Below are 27,723 nucleotides of genomic sequence, written 5' to 3' on the forward strand. Positions count from 1 at the left end.
ACATACGTCGTTTATTACCTAACTTCTTGCGTAATGAATAGCCCCAAAACAAGTAGGTATATTCAACTGGTAGTCAGGTAGTCTGTATGTTGACAGAAGGTGGTAGAACCCTTTGTGGTTGGACTCCGGCGGCACCACCGTCACACCTATTTCTGCCATATAACAACAGTGTTAAACGCTGCTGTATTCTGGTTTGCAGGGTGTGGTGAAGAAGACATACTTTTCCGAGGCGTTCCAGCTTAGTCCTCAGGAGTAGCGGCGCATCTGTGGCCGATTTGTTGATCTCGGATCTCCTTAATGCAGGCAAGTGTTGCTTCGCTAATATAAAATACTCTCACATCTTTGACAACATTGTTCATATACATTCTACAGTCTGATTCATAATTAGGTGTCCAAAATGTAAACAAAGAAATGTCATTGTCAAAACACGATTACAGGTATTGTAAACCTTAACAAATTCACAAGAAACAAAAATTTTAACAAACTCTACAAAAAACAAAAACTAACAACTACACACAATTTAAGAAACGCGCTTTAAAACGATAAACCATTCGAGTTCGACTACGAAAATGATTAACATCAGCTACGAAACTTAAAAATGGCGACACAAAAAAGGTTTTGGATCCCGATTGTATTACCATTATCACATTTTCATTTTGTACCATAAGCCTTGTTTTTTATTATTATTACTGTATGGATCAAAATTGAGTGAATATATTGGAAAATGTCAATTGATCTTAATTTATTTAGAATATTATTTTATTAAAGTAATAAACTACCATTTGAAGCATATTTTCTTGGTAGGTCACCTTTGTTTACATTTTGGACACCTAATTATGAGTCAGACTATAGACGTACAAATATTTCCTTTACGTCCTTAGGTAAAACAGCACACAGCGCTGATAATCTTTTCTTGAAATGCAAATACTTTGCCAGGGCGAAAACTTTAATATGGAGAGTTTTACTTTATTTCACAATGTGTGTATCTATAAGTTATTACACTCGTGTGTGTGTGTATAAATGGATTTAAGGGGAAGGCGGTCAAATAAAACACTCCTGAGAGAAGAAAGATTTAATAAATAGATATAATAATTTTAATCTAAAACAGTATCAGAACTAGAAGGTCAATTTCAAAGTAAATGGAGTTAGGTATCACAAATTGACTACACGGAACAATTAAATTGTCGAGACAAAATGCATAATTGATTTTACTCGTAATTTTTAAGTTTTGAGACAAACATCAAAAAATTTAAGAAGAATGACAAAATTGCTCTAACGCAATATGGAGTTATCCGTAACATCGAGCCCTCATAGTATACGATTATTTGCAACGAAATCAATTAAATTATGATAAAAAATATTTATATCAAAGACATTGGTGTTTAATTTTGAGGGTATTCAACATTATTAATAAGTATTTAATATTAGCGCAGTCGTAAGGACCGCATAATAACAACATCAAACCGACATACTATGATGTAACATAAATCTACGTATTACTCCATATACATTTTATCATGCTCCTTGCTGGAAGCTTCATAATAAACCAGATGGAAGATTAAGAATAACCATGGTACATTCAAAGAGCAGGGTGCTATTAAATATGATAGACAAATTGTGTTCAACTTTAAACACTGACGAGTAATTTGAAATCGTTAAGCCGCGTAAAGATGAGACCACATTAAAAAGTGATGATGTCGCGTGTCACTTTAAGATATTGATATGTAAGACACAACAAGGTATACACCACACGTAAAGCTCTGTTCAAACAAACGCGTAAATCGCACACAGTCCGTGATATGATTGGGGCGGACCGACGACGCTTTGTGCTATGAATATTTGAAGTATCAACGAATTATTGTATCCCCCTCAAGTCGTCTTACAATACAGAGATAAGACAACGAGTGTTGAATCTCTATTCATTTTAATTTCACTATCAATAATCTCAACTTTTGACTAGCAATAGTTTAAGTGGAATGCAAAATTGAATATGGCAACTAAAAATCGACGTGTGTTACGTCTATTTTCTAGCATCGGGTTCCTGGCGAGGTCAAGACATGAACAGAGCTGAAACATGAACATTAAGAATCGATCGGTCGATCCGTCGTACCCAGTTCGTTATTGCTTTGGTACTAGATCTCGTACACATTGGTCCATGAAATGCAAGAAGCACGAGATTTCTCAGCATAGACCCATGCCCGAGACCGAACGACCGAGCGCCGAGACCACAAAGAAGCTCAGCAACAGTCGAAACCTCACATTCGATCCTCGATATGAATATAAACAATGACAATACAACAACACCTAAGTATATCTTTACAAATTATATCTCGTGATATCTCCGATAAATCCTTAACAAGACTAGTTTAGAATATATTACGTGGTGATATTATTACTATCACCACAGCGTTATCACTAGAATTTATTTGTACTTAAGTTGTAAGTCCATGAGCGAATGCTTATCACCATGTAACTTGAAGTTTTCAAGTGACACAGACGAAGAAACCAAATATTACTGCTGCCACGTAAGGTGTTTTAACGTACAAGTCAAAATATTTTATGTAAACGCCTGCGCCTAATTTTTGTGGCTCTATAATATCTGTGGTTACAAAACATCCAATGACAAAGTTGTTAACAATTGTACCAATAAAACTTGCTTCGGTTACAATTTAGCTGACGTTTCAGAAACAATTCATTTTAGGAAGTATTCAACTATTCTGTTGATTTCATTGAGTCTTTTCGTGACTTTCCATTATTTATCTTGGCATTATGGCCAACTAATTGGTTAACGAATATGGTGATTGATAAAAACTGATTACCGATCAGAGGATAATTGGTTTTTTCGTCTATGACGTTAGATTATCGGCTGGGAGTCTATCTCGTAGCATAGCAATGATCGGTCAAAACATCCCGCATTTCGATCGGTTAGGGATGGACCCGACTTTCTAATAATGGATAGACAATAAAAATCACCAGCCTCGTTAAAGGCACATTCGGCGCTTACGTTACGTATACTAAACATCAACAGACGACATAATTATAACTGTGTATAATAGGCGTGGTATATCCTGTGATGTATGGTCAACAACGATTATCTAGGCTACTGCGTCGCGTATAAGAACGATTGACTCGTAACATTCAGGTGTAATTTATCGTGTTACAAGTCAAGAATTACAGCAGCAGAACTACCAGATGCGAGCATCGGTGGTGTTTATATAGTAAACAATGCATTATAGGCCATTGTTATAAGTCAATCGCTGCCTTATAGCGAATCAAAACTGAACAACGAAGGCGTTGCATCGAATGTGAGGTCTCGAGTGCCGTACGCGTAGCTTGACGAGGCCTCAAGTCAATAGCACCCTGAATATAAAGTACTAACATACGTATCAAATAATAAAATTACATATTGCTAAACACATTAGGTATTAGTTATAGATACTTACAAAAAAAGTAGTAATAGAATTTTATTACCTAACAATCCTTTAATCTCATAGGACATTTTATGCACCATAGATTTTTAAAAGTGATATATGTAAAGTAGTGAAGAATTAAACTTAAGGAAGGCATTCCAAGCTAAGATATGATAGAGCATAAACGAGTCTAACTAGGTATAAAAGGGAAATAGTGAATATAACAGGATATAGAAGGTACAATTCTAATTGAAACATGAAACCGTCGTCGTTAAGAGTAAGTAATTCCAAGCTTTCTAGATCAACAATGTATGTTTGTTGGGAGGTATATATAATTAGCACCACATAATGCTAGCAATAAACTAGTATGGTGCATCTAAATAATCTATGTATATTGTAATAACGGGTATAACTGCGTTACTTTATTGTATTTTACGTTATGATGGAGGCCCACGCGATCTTCGTTAGTTGTTAACAGTTACTTCTTACATTACTGGAAGACCGTAAATAAATCAACAGATGCTTACTACGAGCGGTAACACGTCAAAAGGCTTCAGAACAATTATAATAATTATTGCTTCATATGTATCTAAATCTATAAAGCGTCTATTGGTGCATTAGGCGATCCTGATTACTAATACCTGAGAAAAGCGCCAGATTAACAATAATACAAAACGATTTGCTATAAACATGTTTGTTAAGCGATCGGGCCGGGTTGCCCCGGTCCACGCTCTCTGCTGTTTTCATTGTACTGAATGCTAGAGCTACAATGTACAATGTTACATTTTTATTCTTAACAATAATAATGCACTTTACACTAGCATAGTTGATTCACCGAGCGCCTCGGATCGATATACAAGCGTTCCAGCTTCCATTACTACTTATCATAAGTCGTGAACACAATAATTACTCCAAATTTCAGAGAAACTGAAGTTTAGCTAATACTGAAAACTATCAAGTCTCTGTGTTACATCTCAATTGCTTTATAATTTGTACTACGCAGAACTACACCAGTTGAATCGTCTGTATATTGACTCAAGTACCGGCGCATGTGTTATTTCACATTATTTCAAAGTATCTACGGCTGTTCGCGTACGGGCGGGTAAGTGATTGGAGGATTAATAGCCGTTACAATATCTTTTACTGAGCAACTTTTTAAATGCTGGGCATTCTCTGCACGCAGACGAAATGTTCTCGTGAGCATAAAACATTACGACGTTAATATACAGTTCGTCATATTTTTATTGAACATGTAAAGTGCATGTATCGACAATACTTTTGCCCCACTTTGGGTATAACCGTTGTATTACTATTATGACAGTTACTTTGTTTCATCACACCGCTCGTCCACAAAAGCCTAAGTTGTCAGATAGGTTCCTTTATAATACTTAGTCAGCCATAGGTATATACAATGTGATGTCAGAAATCACTATGTAACTAAATAAGAAAGTCATTTCAAGACTACATAATACATTTAAGCCAGTAAGTAATTGTGATGTTTTGTGATGTACTTTGTTCACCAGCCCAAAAATTGTGATTTTCAATTATACTTATTAAAGAGAAATATTGTCAATGACTTTCGTTTTTAGTTATTTTTTTTACTTTAACTTTAATTTTACTGTGACTAAATGTCCTATCTGCCAACACCTGTAGGCGAAAAACTTATTCCATACAATATATTCAAGTACTGATAACAGTAACGGATTTATCTGATGGATAATGTATTACTACGGACGCGACCAGATAACTACTAAGCCACCGAGACCGGTACGTTCCGCGAATGCACAGGCTTCCACACCAATATACAGCTGATAGAAACACCACAGGTTACAATATAAGATTATACATACATACTATTCATAATTAAATTACTAAGAATGATAAAATTCATTGAACATCTAACCATCAAAACACGGTTTAAAATTATCTATTAAAAATATTAATCTCTTTGACATACTTTTAACAGCAATCAAGTTTAGAAATTTCATTATTGCATTTGTTTTCGTGAACATTCCTTCCATGACCTCCTGAGACATTCGTTTCCTTAATAATTAACATCAGAATAAGACCTACAAATCGAATTACATTTTTACTATTGCTTCCTCCGTTCGAATCTAGTATCATAGTACATTATAATAATCATTAATTATAATATATTAACAACATTGTTACATTGTTGTACTGCATAACATTCTATATGAGGTACTATATTATTAAGTTACATTGAATTGGTTTACGATAAAAATATTAATTTAAGCTTAGAAAGCAATGGTGATAAATGATATAAAAATTAATTGCACCATCGATATCTTACGATGATTTATAACTAAAACATTGAAACATATAATTAATTGTGCGGGGAAAATAAATTGTGCATAGATTCACCTGCTCATCAGATCTCACCATTAAATTAAAATTAAAAGCGAATAAAAAACATAATTCCATAAGACATTAAATGAGTTCAATAAAGATAATGAAGACGAAGCGTGCGCTCGTGCCGATATAAAAAAGCGTGATAAAATTATATTAATAAATATTGTAGCATTAGTCAAATACAAAATGTATATTCAACACATTGCCACTAAACGTTCAACAGAACTTGCATAATGAAATCAAATGAGAATCTTAAGTTACGATATAACAACTATTATAGTCTCATTGTAAGATTCCTATTTTGGTTACATTGGTGTACTAAATAGAGTGTCGCAGGACTGCAGCCCTCTCGAAAGCCGAACGCAGTCCATCGGAAAACACTTCGGTAAACCTAAATGCGTCTATCGACTACGGATAAAGCCTATACCGACCTTAAACTATTAATCGTAAATGATACCGAGCTATTCCATTTCAATCCTAACACTAAACGAGAAATCAGTGGCGATCGGACTTTTAAAACGTCAGGTAAATATTAAAAATACAAACTATGCTATAATAAACAGCAAAAAACTTATACGCTTCACGTATTTCAAATACACACGTAAAATCGAAAGAAAAATGTTTACATGTCTTAAAAGATTTACTAGCAATGATTAGTAATAAACACCAAACATATTCGCAAAATGGAACAACTAAGGAATTCAGTCGAAGCGAATCCATCGCATCTGGCTCGTATCTATCGCAAAACCACGAATAGTACGTGTCGGTTAGGGTCGCTATACAAATTGAACACAGTCGTCGTTACAGACTTGTACTGTAATCATTAGATATGATTGCATCAGATATGACATTACAATTGCTTTTATTTGGAAGGCATCTACGTCCCACTGCGGTGCGGGTCCCACAGAACCACGGAACGCAACAATTCGAGCCAAGAAAGCCACGACACAAGCTCAGGGTCACGATCAGATCACGATGTTGTTTATCGAGAGAGGGCATTCTTTTCTTATTCTTCAGTAACTTGCAATGAGATTAAAAATCTATCCAAGATCACTGATGCATTGATTATTGCACCTTCGTAGACAGTAATTGTAAAGGTCTTTATATTCAGCAAGAATTACGGTGGTTAATATTGTTTTAGAATTATATTTTCACATGAAATATTTGAAATAAGGTATATACACATTAAAATTTCAATGTCATATGATTTTAATTATGATTTGGGTACGCTTACACATCCTAATAATTTTCTCTTGATTTCTTGCGATAAACGTAATGATAACGTAAATAAAACCCACTTTATTATTAAAGGGTCTTGTGGCGCCCTCTACTCAGATCAACGTACACTGACCCTATAAATTATACATAATTATGAGAAAAACTCTAAAATTATTTATCGGACACGATCGTTACTTAGAAATTAAAGCTGCCAACGAGTCACACTAAAACCATATCTCAGCAACATCGCAAAAAAGAACTTTATACGAATGTCACTGTGAAAAATCCTTACAAAACCACTTTATAATAAAATAATTAATAATACTTAGGCTGACTCAGGTCTACTTTAATGATTATAAACTTCTCCATTGTTATAACTAATTATTAATAATATCAGACACGCCAGGTCATAAATATTTTAATAAGATTATAAACTATCAATATAATTGTATATTATTAGCGTAATTGTCGATTTTGTTGCGTAAATTATATATGTATTGTGCAATCGGGTCCGGCGACGTCTCAATGTTAACGATGTCGATCCTACGTCGCAGCTGTACTATGGCAGCACAAATTATTCTAAAGTACTTTATGCCTACTGGTGACATCTAGTGGAGATGTGATACAAAACGACGACGTCGTTGGGTCTAACGCGAAAAGCCTATTTCGTAGCTAGCAATGGGAAGACAGGTAACAACCTCGTGTTATAACGCCTAGTGGCTCCGGGCGACGTCGGGTGCGGCGCTGTAGCCGCCACGGGTGCATGGCGACGCTCAAGACGGCCACTAATTGACACGTGTCAGGTGCTCGTCATTTCAAAATTTATTGCTTTTGACAAATCCTTGCATGCCAGTTTATCAAGCTCTCACAACTGAGTGCCCAACGGTACTTTGCCTTCTGGCTGGCTCCACGTAGAGGGCGATAACTTATCAACGCGTATTCATATAACTAACTGGTATAAATATAAAGCAGATTCTTGTCTAAAATGTAAAGCGCAAAATGTCTTTATTGGGGCGCGTCGGCCCTCGGTGGAGCCAGCTACGTTCTATTTAGAATTAATCTATTTAGAATATTTAGAATATAAACATGACGATCGACAGCGCCGCACGCGACGCCACGGCAATACTGGGACCAAATCGAGGCCGACGCCAATTTTATCGTCAGCAACTGACGGTATATAAAATATTTGCCTCTTTTACATCGCTAAATGTTATTGACGTTGGATAACGTATGCTCCTTATTTGTCGCTAAAAACCGTTAATAATTTGGTACGTATCAAGAGCATATGTCTGTGATTTAACTACGATACCATCTTCTATCGGACAATACTAACTATGTATATTATAATATTAGTATCTATAATAAAATTTCAAGAGACACAAATATACGTCAAATATTAAAAAGTTGACTGCAACATGAGTCGCTTCGGTCCGAACGTTCCATATAAAACATGCAACGTAACCTTAGGGTCTCACACGACAGCCACTTGACCTAAATTGGTGGAATATTCATTTTTTGTCAATCACTGACTATCACCGAAACGATCGATAATAGAATAACACACGGTAACAGCAGGCATTCGCCGCTTAGTTCCGAGAAATAGCAAGTCGTTGGGGTCGAAACGTGTTAAGTATTACTACATTAAATTGGGAAAAACGCACTAACACGATATAATCACACACACATTGTCCTGATGTCTGGTTGCTACGTCAAGTATTCACGTGACGATAACGTCGTTATCGTAAAGGTTTTAACATTCGAGCGGCTATTCAAAGATAATGAAATTTTTACCCACAATGGATCCCACAATTTTGAAAACTTAGTATTCACCAGCATCGTTAAACATACGTCTGAATCGATCTAACATTCTCACGACATGAATCAAGCTTACAAATACAGATAAAGTTAGCTAACATTTTTTTGTTTGATATGTCAAAAGCTTCGATGTATAAGCAGTGCACAGCACCAAATGTAGCAGAGGCGCGATATTCGGATCACGAGCCCTTCAGTTATAAATCTATCTAGCACTCTGTAATTACTACTACTCAATGGCAACTAAGGCAGCCAAGCAACAGGACAATTCACTCATAAATTACTTACGCGCAATAACGTATAACGCCGCACGAGTTCTTAGAAGCAATGATACTAAGTGTGAAAACTTTACATAAGGATTGTCTTAGTTCTAGGTAGACCTAGTGGTTCCCCGTCGATCGTTGGTTAGTACAGGAGATATCACTGTGACTGTGGATCGCATTGCAGGAGGCGCACGATGGAGGGGTCGCTCTTAGCGCCTTCGATGAACTCCTCGAGAGACAGTTTCCCGTCCTTGTTCCTGTCCATCTGCCGGAAGATCTTGTCGGTCCTCTTCTCTGGCGTGGACTCGTCCTCTGGCATCTTCATTACAGATCCGACCATTTTGTATATTGCCTGTAATGTAAAATTGAAGGGTTCATTTATCGGTAAACGAACCAACCACACAAACCACAGCGGCTACGCAATTATGATCCAATTCAAACAATTGATCAGACCAGTCCTTAAGAGCTTGCATAAGGTACACGTCATTACATAAACAGGGAAAATATATATAAATATCATTCATGTAATAAAAAATGTTACAATCGAAGAAAACAGAGGAAATCACTCTATTCAAAGTACCAGTAGTAAACTCCGAAGCAAAAAAAGAAGATAATTGTGCGCAAATGTAGAACATTTAAACATGAAAAATTCAGGTAATATAAGAAACACTCATGAAGACGAAGATATCAAGAAACAAAGAAATGGGAATAAAATTAAATAATGATTATACCTAGTTCAAAATCTATAAAACCACGCTAAAATCGCACAAGGAAAATCGTTAATCCTGATTTCAGACGATACTGATGAGGTGAATGGGATAAAATTCATGTATTGTCGTCTGTTCTTGATAATTGTTCAAAATTTTAAATTAATCGGACAGTTCAAAGTGTGTAAAAATCGAGTTCAAAGATTCTCTTACATACATACATACAGGTCAAGCTACTGAAAGCGTGGTAAAAACAATTTCGAAATTTAATAATGAAGATTACACTTTAACATTGGTAAGGTTACTGGAAGAGATCGCTATTTTAGTGACAAGACTGCCTTGTACCCTTAATTATTATTGTTGTTTATTTTATTTTGTGTTTGGTGTGCAATAAAGATTTTTTGTATTGTATTGTTACTCACAGTGACGATCTCCAGCATCTCTTGACGCGAGATGTACCCGTTGCCGTCGAGGTCGTACATGGAGAACGCCCACTTGAGCTTCTGCTCGAGCTTGCCGCGTGACGTCACGCTCAGCGCGCAAAGGAACTCCCGGAAGTCTATAGTGCCGTCGCCGTTCGCGTCGAACGTCCGAAACACGTGTTCCGCGAACTGCAATCGAAGTGAAAATCGAAATTAAAGTGCATCTTTGTTAAGCGTCAGCTAGAAACAATGCTGTTCTCTGAAATACCAACATTTATTCTCGATACACTACAATCTCGATTTTAAGGCGATTGAAATCACAAGTGAATTCGTGTGTCAGAAACAATGAAGTGTCGTATGTACTTGTACATATACGACAGTCATCTTCATAATGGATGATTCGGATCACTTTTCGTGACTACGAATCGTAGATTCAACTTTTTAGATTATTAAAACGATGTTACGTTATATTCACGATGTCACCCTCAAATTATCTATTGCCTTAGAAATTTATAAACAAATAGTACTATAGTTTTGCACATAACATTCCTAAGTTATTAAAAAATAATTTATAAAATAAACAAATCCAAATGTTTGGTAATGAAAACCTACCTTACTAGCATCCCCATACGGGAAAAAGTTTCCATATATTTTTTTGAATTCCTCGACGGACAAATGACCGCTTGGGCAGTCTTTTAAAAATCCTTTGTACCATTCTTGGATCTCCGCATCTGAAATAATGGGAAGATTAAATTATAATAAATTATAACAGAAGAAGAAATTATCGAATTGGAAAAATAAAACCTAAATGAATTTGCATATCGGCCAATTTTAAAGAACATTTCGGCACCCATCTACGTTTTTAGCTGTGTTGATTTTGTAGTGTCACTATTCTATTTCGGGCCCCGTTATTGCGACGGCAGTTGTGTTTGCGAACTAAAACGGTTCAAAACAGATTGCACATTTATAGAAATAGGAACGCCTATCACATATAAAAGCTATTTTTTGAAGCTTGAAAAAAATATTGCGTGATGCGTCCGTCCTATATATTCAACCGTTAGTAGGTACTTTACTTGTTGAAAAAGATCGCTGGGATTAATTAGGTACGACTTGGAAATGTCGGGTTGAATCCTGTAGGTACTAATCGTATTATACTTATAATGTGCATTTGTGTAACGATGAGGATAATGTTTATTAACCAATATAGTCGTGCTAAGTTAAAACTATGTAGTTGACTTTGAGTATGACATTGTAAAGCAAGGTTTAAACAGATGCAGTTCTATTAAACGCTTTAAAGCTGAACACAGTAGCGTAATCGCAGCTGGTATTGGAACTGATATTGGGTTATATCTAGATTATTTGTATAATGTACATGTATCAAAATAAACATGCAGTCCACTTGATACTACCAAAACTGCCGCCCATAGACATGCGTAACAAATCCCATCAAAGATTCCTACCTGAGGTACGCTATCGGTATGTCGCTATTCTTGAGGACTAAATTGGAGCGCGTCTGATAAGTGTCTCTCTCTTAGCAACCGTCAAAGTGAAACACAACAGCGTTAACCGTGTCAAGCACTGTTGTCCACATAAATAGGAATGGCGGTGCTACCGATGTAAAATACAAAAGTTCTACTTCCGTCATAACTTCTAACTATAACTGAGAATGACGTCCTCATTGCCTTTTTGTGAAAAAAGGTTTTTACCTTTTTGTCAAAACAAGTTTTTATTCATTCCCTTAAAAATTACATCAGAAGATCAAATTCGCAGACGGCTTAAAAAATTCACTAAAGCGATTCTGTTAAGTCAACTTTGCAGAGACGTTTAGTTATTGAATAACACGGGACTGCTGTGAAGTTTTGTGCCAAAGCGGAGTTTAAGTGTACTGTAAAACTCTCTTATCTAATAATTTATTTTAATTGAAACTTCTCTTGGAAAAGGAAAATAGATTATACAGAGTTCGCGGTCTCTCCGTCCGGCAAGCAAAACTAAAATATTTATTTACTGGTCACTAAAGCAAACATTTAAATTTTAGCTTTTTATTTTATTATTTACTTCTCGTTAACTCGCGGGTGTTTGTTTCTGAAGTATTTCAGAATTTATACTTTTAGTATTTATATTAAAGTATGAAATAATTATGTCGCTCGTATTAGTAATTTTTCAAACTAAATATATATTTTACATTAACAAGTTCTGTCCTTTTAAATTGGTACGCATCATTGAGGAAATAAAACTAATTTCCGGCCGTTGAAGTCAAAGTAATATTAAGTCTGAAACTTTCTTGAACTCACCTGAAAACTCCGTGTTCTGCTTCAGATCTTCTAAGACTTCTGGTTTTAGTTTGCTATTTTGCTTTCCCATTTTGCTTAATATGTTTATATCTTGAAAGAGGACGTCACGTATATTGCACAACCTTCTCGTCGAACTTAATTAGTCAGATCTTGTGCCCTGAAACATAATATACAGACGAAACGATTTCGTCACATGCATATTAGCATATAATTAATGAATTTTATGTAACGGTATAAGAACGGATACATACACTCATTCCTAATGACTCGATTTTTTAATTATTTCATTTGTCATGATGTAAGCGGAAAACAAAAAATGGACACTCACAGGGTATCACATGAAATAATGACACGACCTGATCTATTTTTTATAATTTGTATATTATACATGAATAGGCAAAATGTGAATCATTAAAAATATGTATTCTTAGAAATACAACAAAGTTTTATGGGGACATAGTGAGTACTTCCATCTATTACAAGTGGGTTCTAATATAGTAGAGTATGAGGGGTAGAGTACAGTTAGGTGTAATTAAAGAACACCGCAAGATTTAGTAAATGATGAAATACGAACAATATGCACTGTAAACACTTAAAAAACCATTGCTCAGACTTGGGGATTCACCAGAATAACGCGGTGCGCTGTCTATTTTCTATTACAGTTTAGTCAAGACACAGTAGCAAATACATTTCACAAAAATCAAAGTATAGGTAAAGCCGAGAGATAAAAATCCAATATTTTTTTATTCGAAGATGTAGGTATTTTTAGGTTAAAAATGTAGTTATAAATTGACGAAGTTTTCATCTCTCAGCGGTAACAAAATTTGTAAACAGTTGTCACCTAAATTTTTCATGATGCCGCAATAAGCTGTATAATTTTGTTTTTCCGGAAGGGACCTTTAACTAGAACATATTACTGAAGATTTTTAATTCGATGTCCCAATGTGGATGTTCAAAATGTCAAAATGCCATAACGTCACCAGCTTTAGTAATAGCCAGAATGCATAAAAATCTTAATTGACTTAAATATAATTTTAAGTTATGAATATTTTTTTGATGCTTTTATACGATATTTTTTTAATTTTGGCATACGGCGGATACATATTTATCGTTTCATTACATTTTAAATCTTTTTTTTCTGAATATAGTAACTCAAAATAGTTTTAAAATTAAAAATCAGAGCGCATTACAGCTTATATTGCAGTTAATTTGACTGTTAGGTGACCTCTGCTGTTAGTTACGCAAGTTACAGTAAATAATCATTTTACAGTTCATAATTAAACAATCTTTCATACTATTGTATTACATTGACAATATAAGGAATATTGTTTATCAATAACACAATTGTAATGAGCGGCCAATTATTCGAAAGGATTGACAATATTCGGAATGAAAATTTCATTAGAATAAAAAAGCTGGGAATATACGACTGCTTATTACTATCACTACTACTTAAATACATCTTAAAATACACCTATACTATGACACGAACTACAGAAATAAATAACACATGTGTAAAAAGAAATTGTGCTCAAAGCTTAAAAGGGACATCTACTAATTAATACAAATTAAAATCGATTCATATTGAATGTACTAATCATTATCATCGTTGGAAATTTAAGACGACAATAAAGAGGAATGTACACACGTTTAGCCGTGAATGTATCGAATCTACGAAAGAATTTTGTAGCAAAGACAATTCGAACGTGCTAGACAAAGTTACTAACTAGGTCTGCGAATATATTTTCGAATAACATTACGAGAGCAGTGAGAGTTTCACAAGAAGCCAATAAACATGTGAAGATAATGAGAGACATTGCAACTTTGCAGCGAACTTTTAAAATAGGGTCGCAAACACTTTATTTGTCTTGTGCTCGAGCTGAAACTGGGCTGCATAGCTTGTTAGTACGTTCTTACCTATTAGTTGTGTTTATTCAGAAGTTTCACTGCCGTGGAACATTCATATTCGCAAATATTCGAGATTCAATATTAGAGTTCGCCGCAAGGTTCCAACACCTCGACGAAGCGGTGTTTATTACTTCTAGTTTATAACATGAGATTTTTACCAGAAGACAAGTTTTATTTTGTATTAGTTTGTAGCAGTTACAATCGTTATATTAAAGTACAGTAAAGTTCGATAGTTTTGCGCGATAAATAAGTCTCACGTTAATAAATAGTTCTTTGGTAAGTAGTACAAGTTAGATCGTAAGTGCATCTAACCTAATACTAACACATAGGTTACATACATTAGGTTAAAACCAGAAGGTTTTATTTTAAATTGACATGTCTACTTTTAAAAAATTACGAAAGGGATTGCCCAAAGTTCGTCGCATACGTGCTTAAGACAACTAGCATTTGCAGCAATTCGAAATATTACACGACGATACAGTATAGTACGATATACTTATAAATTGAGATGTTCTTTAGATTGGCAACGTTTCACATATGTAAATTTAATCGATATCTCTTTGGAGCCTAGTGGTAGAAAGAACTGCGCAAGTCTTAGATGTGTGCGTAGAAAGATAGAAAAGTCTGATAGAAGCGGCCTTCAGGTGAAATCAGTAGAGGAGTCAGAAAGATACTGTGTATTTTAGATCAGTAGCAACAGACGCGTAGGCCTGGGTCGCGCAATATAACTTATTATAAAAACAAATCGAAATAACAAAAATAATAATTGACATATCTGTTTGCAGATTTGTTAATTTTGTATATTTTACGGGTTTACACACGAGTGCGCGAAAGATAAACCATTCCGAAATGTTGCCAACTCATGGCGCACTCTTTAAAGGCAATTTTTCGGGTATTAAAATTTCATTTTAAAGTCCAATTTCGTGATATGTTACACTACACCCTGTCAGCGTGAACATTCTTGTCCAAGATGAGTATTATTGATCCCTGTTGTAGTACTCAATCTACATAATTTATTCAATCTTCTCCTATCATCACAATACGCTGAAACTTCCACTTGCCTTTCATAAATTTTAGATGTTGTTTTACTGTAAGCTTTTTCAATATACCATATGAAAATGATAGAGAACGATACGATCGACAACAAAATGAAAAAGTTGGCTGTTTATCTCATTATTTTAGCTTTACATACATTAAAATAAAATAGTGACACGATAATGTTGCCACAGCGATCCAAAAGAGTTACCTAAACACAAATAGATAAAAAGATATAAGAGTTAAAAATCAGATAACAAATGCATCAAAAGTACAACAAACATCAAAGTAAACAAATAATATTATATATAACATAACATAACATAACTTTAACCAACTGTAAAGAGTATAAAAATACGTAACAAAACTCAGACTTATTAAACTAATTAAAATGCGAGAGTGCATTCAGAGAAACGAAAAATATAGCGAAGGAAATGAAACAAAGACGATAGTAAGGCGATGGTCAAACTTAATTAGAAACTAGATAAACGTACTCAAACGTGGAATGTATTTAATAAAAGAAAGAATGATAGTTTAGTTTCCAGTGCACGGTAATGAGATCAAATTAGCTGAATAATATTCATGTTTATTTGGGATTTAAGATTATAATCTTAGTCACATATTAATAAATGAAGCTTTTAATTGAGTAGTATTTATTTACTAGAATCAATCCAGTGTCATTATCATAAACAGCGGTTGGCAATATAGCACCGTCTTCGTTATATTATCCACTTTTAAATTTCCAAATTTTAATAAACATGTGAAAACGAACTATTTTTGTTTTCAATTTAGTCTATAAATAGTTCCACGTTGTGCGTTTTGTTTTTGAGACAGTGGACATTAAAGTTCTAAATGTGGATATCGATCGTTATTCGTGGCTGCACTGAAAACTAGGAACTTAAACGTCAAAATATTTCGCGACCCAAAACATGTTTCCTGGCCATCTGAAAACAAATATCAAATAAAAGCGACATTACATACCTACGATACAAAATTAATACTAACCGCTAACAAATATACAATAAAAGGACTAGGGCACACTACAGGAATCGCTTCCTCACTGGTGTCACGAGTCGTGCTGAACGCAACGAAACTCCCGATGAAGGTTAAAATGATCCGAAGGGTTCGATGTTAGTAACTCAAGAAGCTTAACATAAAAAAACAAACTAAACATACTCAATAAACTATTTACACTGAGAACTAGAAGGCACAGTAGTAGAAAAGGATGTAGAAGTTTACAAAAAATCAGAAGTGAGTGATTGTATGGCATGACATGGAATTTCGTGTATCTTTAAGGCTCTAAGATCTTTAGTGAAAGTATTTTTGTAAAGCTCTTAAATCATAAGAAGGGAGTTGCGGAGAGGGCCGATTTTCAACCGAGTCCCGAAACGTGAGTGTTAAAGATCCTCGCTTATAAGAGAAATTACATCGATTATATATATTTTCCATAGAAGGAATACATTAATTATAATTAAACAGGTAGAGTATATAAGGGGTATGTTGCCTAAATCGTGAATGGTACGGACACAATACTTATTTAAATAGAGAAGTGGACATTCCGATAGCGACACGACTATTAATCGACATACAATTTATCAATCATGCAATTCAAAAGTTAGGAATGGACATTTTAATTACTTCCAATATTTGAAATATAATTACGAATACGAATACATTGATAATCGCTAAGTTAATTTTGCTCGATGGTATGCGGTCTGCAGATGTTCGGAGCGATTTTTGGGCATCATAGTTGTAGATGCAGATTAAGCCTCTGCTGCGGTACACCGGTATTGAGGACTGAAGGATAGTCTGGTAAAGAAGTTGAACAGACCGACGGCCAACCTATACGTTCTTATATATGCTCTGAGATGTTAACCGAGTACGAAATTATACCGAATTGCATTCGAATCGGTCCGGATGTTTATCAGCGAATGCAACTTGCACTCTACCAGAACGTATCGCGACCGTCACGTAAACAAGACATGAATTATCAAGGATACACGTAAACACGACGATCCAATCCGTATGTCGACACGACAGCGACGTGACCGAAATAAACACTTCATAACATTGAAGACGTCTTGTATGCAATTTTAGACATACAAAATATTAAGAAATACATATGGCACGCTGAATTGAAAACCGATTACGGCTTGTATGAGATTAATGGGACAAATGATGAATATTAGATGTGTCATTATAGTATTTTGTTAAGGGTTAGTACAGTGCTGACATGTAACGAGGAGTGTATCGTCGAGTTACTGTTAGATGTTAGGGTGAGTGAGGGGTAAGGGTGACCGGTGCACGGGCTCGTTCGACCGCGGGCTTAGGGTGCGAGCATCTTGGACAGCTCCTCGTCCTGGAGGCATCCTTTGAGGAACTCCTCCTGGGTCAGCTGGCCGTCGTTGTTCTCGTCCATCTTTGCGAAGATGTTCTTCGCGCGCTCTTCGGCCGAATCAGCCGGCCTGTTGCTAGAGCAAGCTCCCAGCATATCATAGATCGCCTGCGAAAACAAGTTGCGTAGTAGAATTTTTTAATATACTTTTAAATTTACTTCTATCAAATTTCTACGCCGATCCTATAAACGTCAAGTAACTGGCAAGAATGAGGTTAAAATGAATACGTTATTGTCGTAATTATCGTTTACCGAATTTCAACAGACGTTTTTATTTAAAATTATTTTTTCATTATTGAATGATTTAACCTACTCGTATATTACGTTTCGTATTTTGATAATTTTACCGATTTATGTTTACTGTTTACGATCGCCCATATCATCTGACCACAATCAATCCGCAACCCCTTCACACCTGACCGCAACCCCTATTAGGTCGCGACCTCCATTTGATAAATAATTATATTTAATTATAATTGGCGATAACTTTGCCAAAAAGACGTCAGAATTTATCGCAAAACATTGTTTTTAAAATAAAAATGTGGATAACATATCGTCTGTAATAAAATCATTTTCCACGCAGAATGAAGTTCAAGCAGTGTGGGGCGGAGAATGCGCCACTGCAATGTATCTTCGTGCAAAGTTAATTTGTTAAGAGCAGTGACTAAGTGTTCGCTGAGAGCAGGCGACGCGGCCTTTAATATAGTGTCAGAAAGCGCCCTTTGTCATATCAGCGACACGACTTCTATTATCGTTCACCGATAGAGCATCAGCTTAGATAGTATCAATTTGTCGGACTATTCGATAAATTAAGTCGTCTACCGTATCGTGCGAGAGCCGTACCTGCACGATCTTCGTCATCTCTTGAATATCAATCACACCGTTCCCGTCGACATCGTACATGCGGAACGCCCACTTAAGTTTCTCCTCCGGGGTGCCACTAGAAGTCACGTGAATCGCCTGCAGGAATTCCTATAACAAACGTAAACATGTTGTTCACCGTGACTTTCAATTATAAGTCATGCCCGCCACGGAAGTCGGCTGTTGAATGCACTCAACACTCAGCATACAATGCAAGCTATTACAAGTTTAAATAAGTTAGAGTTTCGCAACCAGTCACATAATATAATTCGATTAAACATTTCGCCTGCGCAATTTCATCTTGCCATTAAACACACATATAAGAATCGTCGGTGCTCGCACGCAAAGCTCGCTTTAGATATTTTAATGTTTTATGTACCTACACTATACTATTGACACCCTAATTGTTACCTTGAAATCGATGTAACCGTTCTTGTCCATGTCGAATGTGCGGAACACGTGGTCGCAGAACTCCACAGCGTTCCCAGATGGGAAGAACATCTTGTACATGTCGACGAACTTCGCAGGAGTCAGTCTGCCGTTGGGGCAGTCTTGCTGTGAATAACCAAAAACGCGAGCATGACTATAATATCATGATTTTTAATTTTCTTATTTATTTGCTTTCTTTGTATAATTAGGATTTCGTCGTCAAATTTCTTTATAACCTTACCTTGAATCCCTTGTACCACTCCTTAATGGTGGTCTCGTCGTAGGACGTGTGGGTCTTGAGGAAGTCCATGTCTTCCTTGGTCAGTTTATCTTTGCTGACGAAACAGCCCATTTTTGCTTTTCTAGAACAAAAGAAAGGGTACATATAGACTAAATACAGCTAACAACGCAAACTATTAATAAAATAAACTATAGAAATCAAGAGCGGTACAGGATGGTTGCAGCATATAAATCAAACGATTAGAAATATGTAGATTTTAGAAAAGTATGTAGATGGTAATCCAGCTCTAGTTTTATTACTAGTTGAGTTTAATGCGAATATGTGGCTTCTACTATGTACTCATCGCATATTTTGTTGAAATAATAATTTCATTAAAATAATGAAGTGAAGACAAAAAATCTCTTTATAAATCCAATAAAATCTGTAGATGCATAAAAAGCGAAGGAAAGGAAACGCTGGAAGATAACGCTGCGCGTTAATCTCGCATATGAACTCCAGTCTCGCATTACATATTCTAATGGTTGGATAGATTATGGGTTATAAAATTTGTTATTGGATACAGTATCGGCGGATAAATTTAGTATTTGACGCGAGGCGCCGAGGGCTCGGGGGGTGGAAATGTCACGGACGCAACGCTGTTAAAGATAAAGCGCGCCCTCCGAACGAAGCACTGCTCTGTTCTTAAAATAACCAAATTGACAACAGTTCACCTGAAAAAATATAGGTAACCTAAAAACAATATCATCTTGGCAACAGTACTGATTTGCATGAAGTAGACTTGACTGGAGACGAAAGAAACGAATATGGAGTTCACATAACAGGTGATCGTTCGACGCGGCTTAAAACTAGTGTGGAAACACTTTGATAAGATGTGAATTCATTCAACTGCTTTGCCTTAGGTAATAATAGATCTTCAACAGTCGCTACATTCGCTTTAAAGTAATTGCAACAATTGAATACTAAATCGCACAGCATCAATGAACGTCATCTAGCTTTTCCTGCCGTACGAATACGAATCAACGGCGACGACTAAATATTCTCATGAGATGCGCAGGAGGTACTTCATCGTACCTCTATTGAAATGTATATTCCGTTCCCTGTTTCTGAATAATTTATAACTTTGTACTAAAATTTACTACTTCAGTACCATAGCAGAAAGTTATTGTTTTAGTAACCTACCTTTCTATCTTTCAGATATAAAAAAAACTTAAATGTACCACAAGGATCTGTTTTATAGTGCGTGTTGACATGTTACCATTTTATTGTTTACCTAATACATAGAAAACCGGTTAAAGTTCATAAATCCGGGGCCACGTTGTGCAAACTGCACCTGAATTAATTTAATTGCTACTGAGGCAGTCAGTTACTAATGAACTGAATGCAAAAAAGTCATCTTTCAGGAAAATGTAACTCTCAATATTACTCGTAAAAGAGCTAATAGATATTTCCCAAAAACGATTAAAGTAATGACATAATAATACATAGGAATTCTATTAAAATTTATCATAATATTACTGTTTAATTGTAGAATTAACCCGTAAGAGAAGATTATTACAATTCAAATTCAAAGAGCATTACAAATTGCCATAAGAAAAAAATATGAAGACTCCGGGAAATAAAATGGGATTAATCCGCGACCAGGTAACTGCAACCGCTTACTTAAAGAAATGATAAAGCATTAGTCGGCATCGAGAAATAAGCTTCTATTAGTGTATTGCAAAAGTGTAGCCGTAATTGGAGAAAGGATTTTCAGTATCAATTATTGCGCAACCCTCGTACTTCTGCAATTCAGCAATTATTTATTTTTTTAGCTTCCTTAAGTTCCTGGTTGCATAATTTCAATATCTTTCCAATAGAATTCAAGTTAGCGCTTCTTATAACATAAATTAATACTGAAAATCTGTTCAGATTTTCAGTAAAAAAAAAGAAGTACCAGTAAATAAGACAGTTTAGTCCTTAAGGTATATATTCAATACAACGTTATTCGTGACCGTATTATAAACGAACATGTCCGTCAATAAAGAAATATAGGCAATAGATATTTCTTAATAATAACCTATTTAATTTAGCTCATATAAAAATAGTAAGGTTGTAAGTGTGATGAGATTTTTTGAGACTAACGTCTTTATTAGAGGACAATTTTATTCTACCTGAGATGTACTATCAACTAATTAAAAAGTGCGATCTACCAGTTGCAAATTAATTTGACTGACTGCAATTTAAGCTGACTTCAGCCGGCAATATTATTGTTTTTCGGAATCAACATGGTAGGTAGGAGTTTTAATTGAAACTGCTGATATCCTAAGTGCTTTCCACAAATTTCCATTAGTGCTGGTATGTTATTTATATCAGTGAAAAGCACCTTATTAAGCCCTCTTTGTCCGACAAATTATGACGTTGCACTTCAACATACTGTTTACGTGATGATGAAAACAATAGTGACCCATTAACGTCATTGAATATGTATGACAATATTATTATGTATGTACGAGTATAATTTGAATACTGCATCATTCATCAATTTTGTCGATTTTATTGTGCCTCGATCTGTGACCTGAATTCCTTATTTGACATTTTCATTCAATTTATATAAGTTAACGACGATTTGTAGTCAAAAGATAAAATATCACAGCACCTGTGTAGTGCCTTCTTAGAAGCAGGAATAAAACGTATTCACAGTCATGGAGTCAATAGTCACCCGATAGCTAGCATGTTTGTGTTATTGAATTGTATTTGAAGTTTTATACGATTTTAGTTTTGTTTAGATATAAAAATCGTTTTTATCAATATGAAACAGCAAGCAAGCGTACAGTTCACCTAACCATTATGAACATAAGTAATTGACATCAAGCAATCATTCAACCAGTCGAAATTGCAATTGATATGTGAGTTATACTTTAAACGAGGTTCTCGTTTTGTGATATGTGTTTTTAAACTGATTTTTCTCCCACTAGCGAGGCGTAGCGTGCCGTTTTTTCGAAACAAATTCCATTTAAATCACACACCACAAAATTGATACAAAGCAATTAATTATTGTAATGAAACCAGTAACGCAATTAAATTTTGAATTCACGAGAATTGTTTTCAACTTTGGGCAAAACAAATTATTTTTAAATGCGAACTGCGACAAACACTGACCTCTCACATTTCTAAAAACTCCTAAAATATTGTTATTTCGGTGCATATTACTTGAATCAAAGTGCCACCTTTTATCAAGACACATTTTCTTGCCTAAAAACAGCAGTGATAAGCTTTGGTTTATCCTTTATTAAAATACATTGTTATCCGAGTCACTCCAACCTAGAACTCAGGATTCGTTGTCAATAGTCAATATTAAGTACATCATAATAAAAAAAACTTAATGATTGTCATGACAAATATTTCCCAAACAAAATAGATAGAAAGACAGAGACAGAGACAATGTTTTTAGTCCCGACAAACCAGAGCGCAAATTGATTTTGATACGATCTCGATTAAAATCAAGTTGGAGTGTAAGCTATTACTTAATTCATTTTTGCACCTACATTTGTAAATGAAATTAATAAAGTGTTGTTTTATAAGTGTTGTTAAAAATACTTTATGTTACAATTTTTGATTTTAAATTATTTTGTCAAAGTTCAATATTATAAAGATGCAACACCATAGATTCCAAGATTTATTTATTACTAGCTGACCCGGCAAACTTAGTCCCGGCAAAATCTATTTATCAAATATATTTCATATAAAATAGCCTATGTTACTCGTGGATAATGTAGCTTTCGAATGGTGAAAGAATTTTTAAAATAGGTCCAGTAGTTTTTGAGCCTATTCATTACAACCAAACAAACAAACAAAGTTTTCCTGTTTATAATATTAGTGTAGATGATTCACATGTTTGTAGTAAAAGTTTTCTAAACTTTAAACAATATCTGTGCAAAATTTCATCGTAAAATTGTAATGTCCATAGTCGAAATATTTACGGGGGTTAGCAGGAGTCAAGCCGAGTTAAATAAGTAAAAAAACAATGCGTATATTGTGAAGTTCTTGCTCGTTATAAATTGTGACTTTGTACAATAGAATTTGTGAATGTGAAAGGTCGGAATACCGCTGAGGTTCAAATTGAATTGTCACTGGTTCCCAATTAGTGCTCTACCACGGAGTCGTGTGTGACGTGTTGCCTCCGGACGTTATTGTAATTAAATCGCACTAGGCAAGGTTCCGATATACCATATCATAACCGTTTTCATTCATGGCATAACCTGTCGATATAGAAGATATAACTAACCGTTATATCAGAACAAAATTACGACGACAAAATAAATCCTTGCTGACGTGATAAGAGACAAAACGAGTCAAATTAAAAATGTGTCAAAATGAGTTCCATTGATTCATTATTTGGCCATTTGTGACTGAAACAACCGATTCATCGGTAACTAATTGCGCTTCTGTTATCGATATAACAGTTTGTTTCTATAACAGTCGTAATCGTTTTTAGAACAGTTTTTAAATAATATTAAATCTAATATCTGAATAGTATACGTTGGCATCATGCGTTTTGTTTCAGCAGTTACGTCTCCGGTTGGCAAAATCTCCATCCATTCCAGCGTGGGAAGAGCCGATCTATTGTATATCGTGTTCGTGGCCGAGATACAACATTTCAGTTAGACAGCTCACCTGATGATCGCGTGCCAACGAGTCTTTGCAATACATATAACGAAAAGAACTATAACATTTATTTTACTTAACAGCATGTGCGTTCTCTGGTTGCGTGTACCTCTTATAATTTAACAACCGAAATCTGTTCTGCTGTTCCAATGGCGGTTATTTCCAAACCACGGACATATTTTATGTCCGTTTATGTATAAGATATTGTTAAATATATAACGCGATTGCGATCATACTTGTTACTCGACAATTACTCGTTATGTAAAATATGTAAAGAAATGATTCCAGTATCAATGTTTAATCAACAACGCATTCATGTTCTATTTCTGTAAATACTGAACTGTAGGGTATATAGGTACCTAAATAATCCATTAATAAGAAAAGATACGAAACACTTATATGAAGTACAATCTCTTGAAGAAATTCGCATTCACTGATAATGTCAAGTCAATGTGACATGGCCGTGATCCGTGATATCATTGGGCGCTTCTTCATTAGGATGAAGACGGCACGGTACGACACGACACGACACCGATACTGTCTGAACTTGTGTCAGTGCAGGTCATAGACTTAAATCTAAATAGATAGCGCGTGTCCCACCATGTGTATGAAAACAAGCGTGCCGCCTACTGTGACCTGAGACTGACTGTTACATCTGAGAATTTAAATCTAACTTAAGGACTTAATCTATTAGGACCAACAATATAAGATAGATAAATAAAAAACTTTTAAGAACACTATTCGGATAATTAGGTATTAGTAAAAAAAACAACAACACACTAAGGAACTGCAGATATAAATCTTAATGTATAAACGCTTTGCTACGCGAAATACTTTTTGGTACACAAAGTGCGTATAATTTTGTCGACTACTTAGATATTATGTCTCTGGCGTTGCCCCGCCGTGCCGTTGTCGTCCCAATGAACAAGCGCCCATTCAATCGATACTCAAATGACACGTCGTCACGAGTAAGAATCCTCAAATTCCCCGTACAAATATAATATTTTCTCTTTACAGTAATTGTGCCGTTCATGCATATTTTATTCAATAATGTCAACAATCCGGCATGCACTACGTAATACGAAGGAATTTGCCGTAACCTCCGCAGGCAATTTATTGTACACTAATTTTAAAATATATACCGATGAATTTCAACCCTACTCTACAATTCGAAAACTACTTTTCATTTAAATAAACAAGTACTAGGTATAATGTTAAATTTATAGTCACTGTAAAACTCTTTCATATGAATAGGTACCTACTAGATAATGCTGCTTTAATGTAATGTATAAAATAACTCGTTTTTATCTTAATTATTTATTTTGTTGCTCATTTGTTATAGGTTATCGTAAGCACAGACCTGCAAGATAAATCTGGCGTTTTATTATTTATATTCTGTAGTCATAACACCGCATACAAAGTAGCTACTCAAACCGCGTCCAACTACCTACACCGAAGGAGAAATGAAAAATCTTATTTCAGCGACATCGTCGCCCTTGAAAGCTTAACGAAACGAAATTAGATCCTTTGAAATACAACGAGATTACAGAATGTCATTTGTTGTTGAACTTGTTAAAATTCTTCGAAGACTGGACCAACTGAAAAATCTAAAGCCATTAAAGGGATGAATACAATAATTGTACGGATTGTGAGAGCGAAGTTCAACGAAGTCAAAGTAAATTGAGCAAGGTTACGTTCAGATGGTATCAAGAGGAAATTTGATAAAGAAATAGCCGGTTATCGAAAAGCGTAAATAACATAAAAACAGCAGCATCACTGTGAGAATCATTTAGCACCCACTTGCGTGCCAGAACGTCGAAAAAATCAATACATTCTTTAGTGTGTATTACAGGTCTATTTTATTTTTAGCTGTTTTATAACAATCAAATGAAAATAAATACTACAGTCCTTAGAAATAATCGGCTACAAGCTTCTTTAAAACTCAAGCTCAATAGATACAGACAGATAAATATTTAACTGATAATACAATGAACCAACGGCGGAAATACATGCACTATAAGTGTAGCTATTTGTCGGATTCAATAAGTCTCTCGAGACATACTGATATAGTACAATGGGCTACATGTTCAATATAAATTTTACAATAGTCATTTGTTTAGCTTAGTAGTTTGAAGCTGATATGCAGGAAAATAAATGTTACATATTAGTATACCATTCGTGGAAAATGTTTAGTAAGTTACTTTGTTCCCATTAATTATAAATCCTTTCACATTGCTCCAGAGAAAAAAAACTAATTCCGAAGTGCTCGGTAACACATCTAAAGTGACAAAGCAAATTACATTATCGCTTCACGTGCGAGGAAATCGAATTACGGTTGAACATCTCATCTTGACCACGTTACTCTCATAGCTATTCGAGTTACAGCTGTGGTTACTCGTGGCCGAGTTACGTCACAAAAAGCTAGTACGTGAATGGTTATTTTCAGATGTTTCCAACGCTATGGAAAAAATAGTTTAAGTGATTTATGTACATTCAAGAACCGAGTATCGATGTACTAAAATAGTTTGGCGATGAAATCGAAGGTAAGAAGACGAGTGTATCGAAGTATGAACATCGAACAGACGAGACAACGTCGAAGCGAGGCGTGCCGGTGCATACATTTACGTTTCATTTTCGATTGGATGACTGGCTTTCAGACAATAGCACGTACGTCCTAAATATACCGTTGATTCTTAAGGGTGATCTTATACGTATGAGCTCGAATATAACGAGATCGGCGAACGTTCGCGTAATCTTCATGAAACAATTTGGCATGCTTATATATATGGTTTGCTCTCTGGATAATGTAGAATAGACGATCAATAATGAAATATATTTAAAGAAAATGATAGAACTAGTATTGGTTAACTGTGGAGACCATATCCACTTCTATCATGAAACAGCCGTGATTAACTTCATTGTTCTACTCGATTCTAGTTAAGGCAGATATACAAATCAGTTTAACAGCTCATGAATCGCAACTATCAATCGATAATAATTAATCAATATTTTTGTTAAAAAAAAAAAAAGAAATGAACTGATCTGTTTAATCCTGCGAGGAATTCCTCTGACCAAACTGTGTAATTCACGAAATCGTCAAAACAAATACGTAACTATACCTACACCTGATTTTTACTATTCCTTATTACTTAACTTTTAATATTACACTTATATAGTTTTAAATTATTTTGAATAGGTATTTATATTTTCTTTGAATATGATATCGAATGGGTCTTTAAATCCCTATAATCCACTATTTTACAATTACATTTCAGTTATTCGTAGAAAATATCTATAGTCTCAAAGCAGCACCAATGACACAGAACCTAGAAATTTCTTTCAACTCAAAGCGGAGCTTGCTTTTATTATCTTAAAAATCGAGTTCAAGCGTACATATTAAATTCCAATCTTGTTCTTTGTTGTCGTTTTATTGCCCTGTGACATGCACGCTTGGATAAATAAATAGCGAGGCAAATGAGGATTTTTTGCAATTCCAACTGTCCGGCATGAAGCCTAAAACTGCGATACACATAATATTTTCTACGGGTACTATTATAATTTGATACACGTACTGGAAGAAGGCCGCGAGCGTCCGCCAGTTTGAGCACTGTCGCAAATACATTGAATTCTGGTCACGTTGGCGTCGGTTGCGAAAGCCTTGCCATTTCATGAATATCTTACCTCCCAACATTATTACTGCAATTAGTGGCTATT

The 27,723-nt window shown here is 35.1% G+C and overlaps 2 protein-coding genes across 6 annotated transcripts in view; both read right to left on the minus strand.

Annotated features, from left to right (window-relative positions):
* Positions 1-1,057: 1,057 nt before the first annotated feature.
* Nca (neurocalcin homolog) overlaps positions 1,058-27,723 on the minus strand; it is a 120,469-nt gene continuing 93,803 nt past the window's right edge. For both annotated transcript variants that reach the window (XM_073075081.1, XM_073075082.1), the window contains exons 2-5: positions 12,497-12,653; positions 10,818-10,936; positions 10,206-10,394; positions 1,058-9,428 (exon numbers count right to left, since the gene is read on the minus strand). In XM_073075081.1, the coding sequence (XP_072931182.1) occupies positions 9,234-9,428; positions 10,206-10,394; positions 10,818-10,936; positions 12,497-12,566 (573 nt within the window). In that variant the 5' untranslated portion in view covers positions 12,567-12,653 and the 3' untranslated portion in view covers positions 1,058-9,233. The remainder of the gene's footprint in view (positions 9,429-10,205; positions 10,395-10,817; positions 10,937-12,496; positions 12,654-27,723) is intronic.
* Positions 15,761-27,723, minus strand: part of LOC140743655 (neuronal calcium sensor 2) — a 105,766-nt gene continuing 93,803 nt past the window's right edge. For all 4 annotated transcript variants that reach the window (XM_073075084.1, XM_073075087.1, XM_073075085.1 and 1 more), the window contains 4 exons: positions 19,366-19,486; positions 19,107-19,250; positions 18,678-18,806; positions 15,761-17,942 (listed from right to left, as the gene is read on the minus strand). In XM_073075084.1, coding sequence (XP_072931185.1) covers positions 17,766-17,942; positions 18,678-18,806; positions 19,107-19,250; positions 19,366-19,476 — 561 coding nt within the window. In that variant the 5' untranslated portion in view covers positions 19,477-19,486 and the 3' untranslated portion in view covers positions 15,761-17,765. The remainder of the gene's footprint in view (positions 17,943-18,677; positions 18,807-19,106; positions 19,251-19,365; positions 19,487-27,723) is intronic.

Source organism: Epargyreus clarus, unplaced genomic scaffold (genome assembly GCF_041222505.1).
Source record: "Epargyreus clarus isolate Ecla_fem2 unplaced genomic scaffold, WU_Ecla_fem_2.2 ptg000007l, whole genome shotgun sequence".
Classification (NCBI taxonomy): domain Eukaryota; kingdom Metazoa; phylum Arthropoda; class Insecta; order Lepidoptera; family Hesperiidae; genus Epargyreus; species Epargyreus clarus.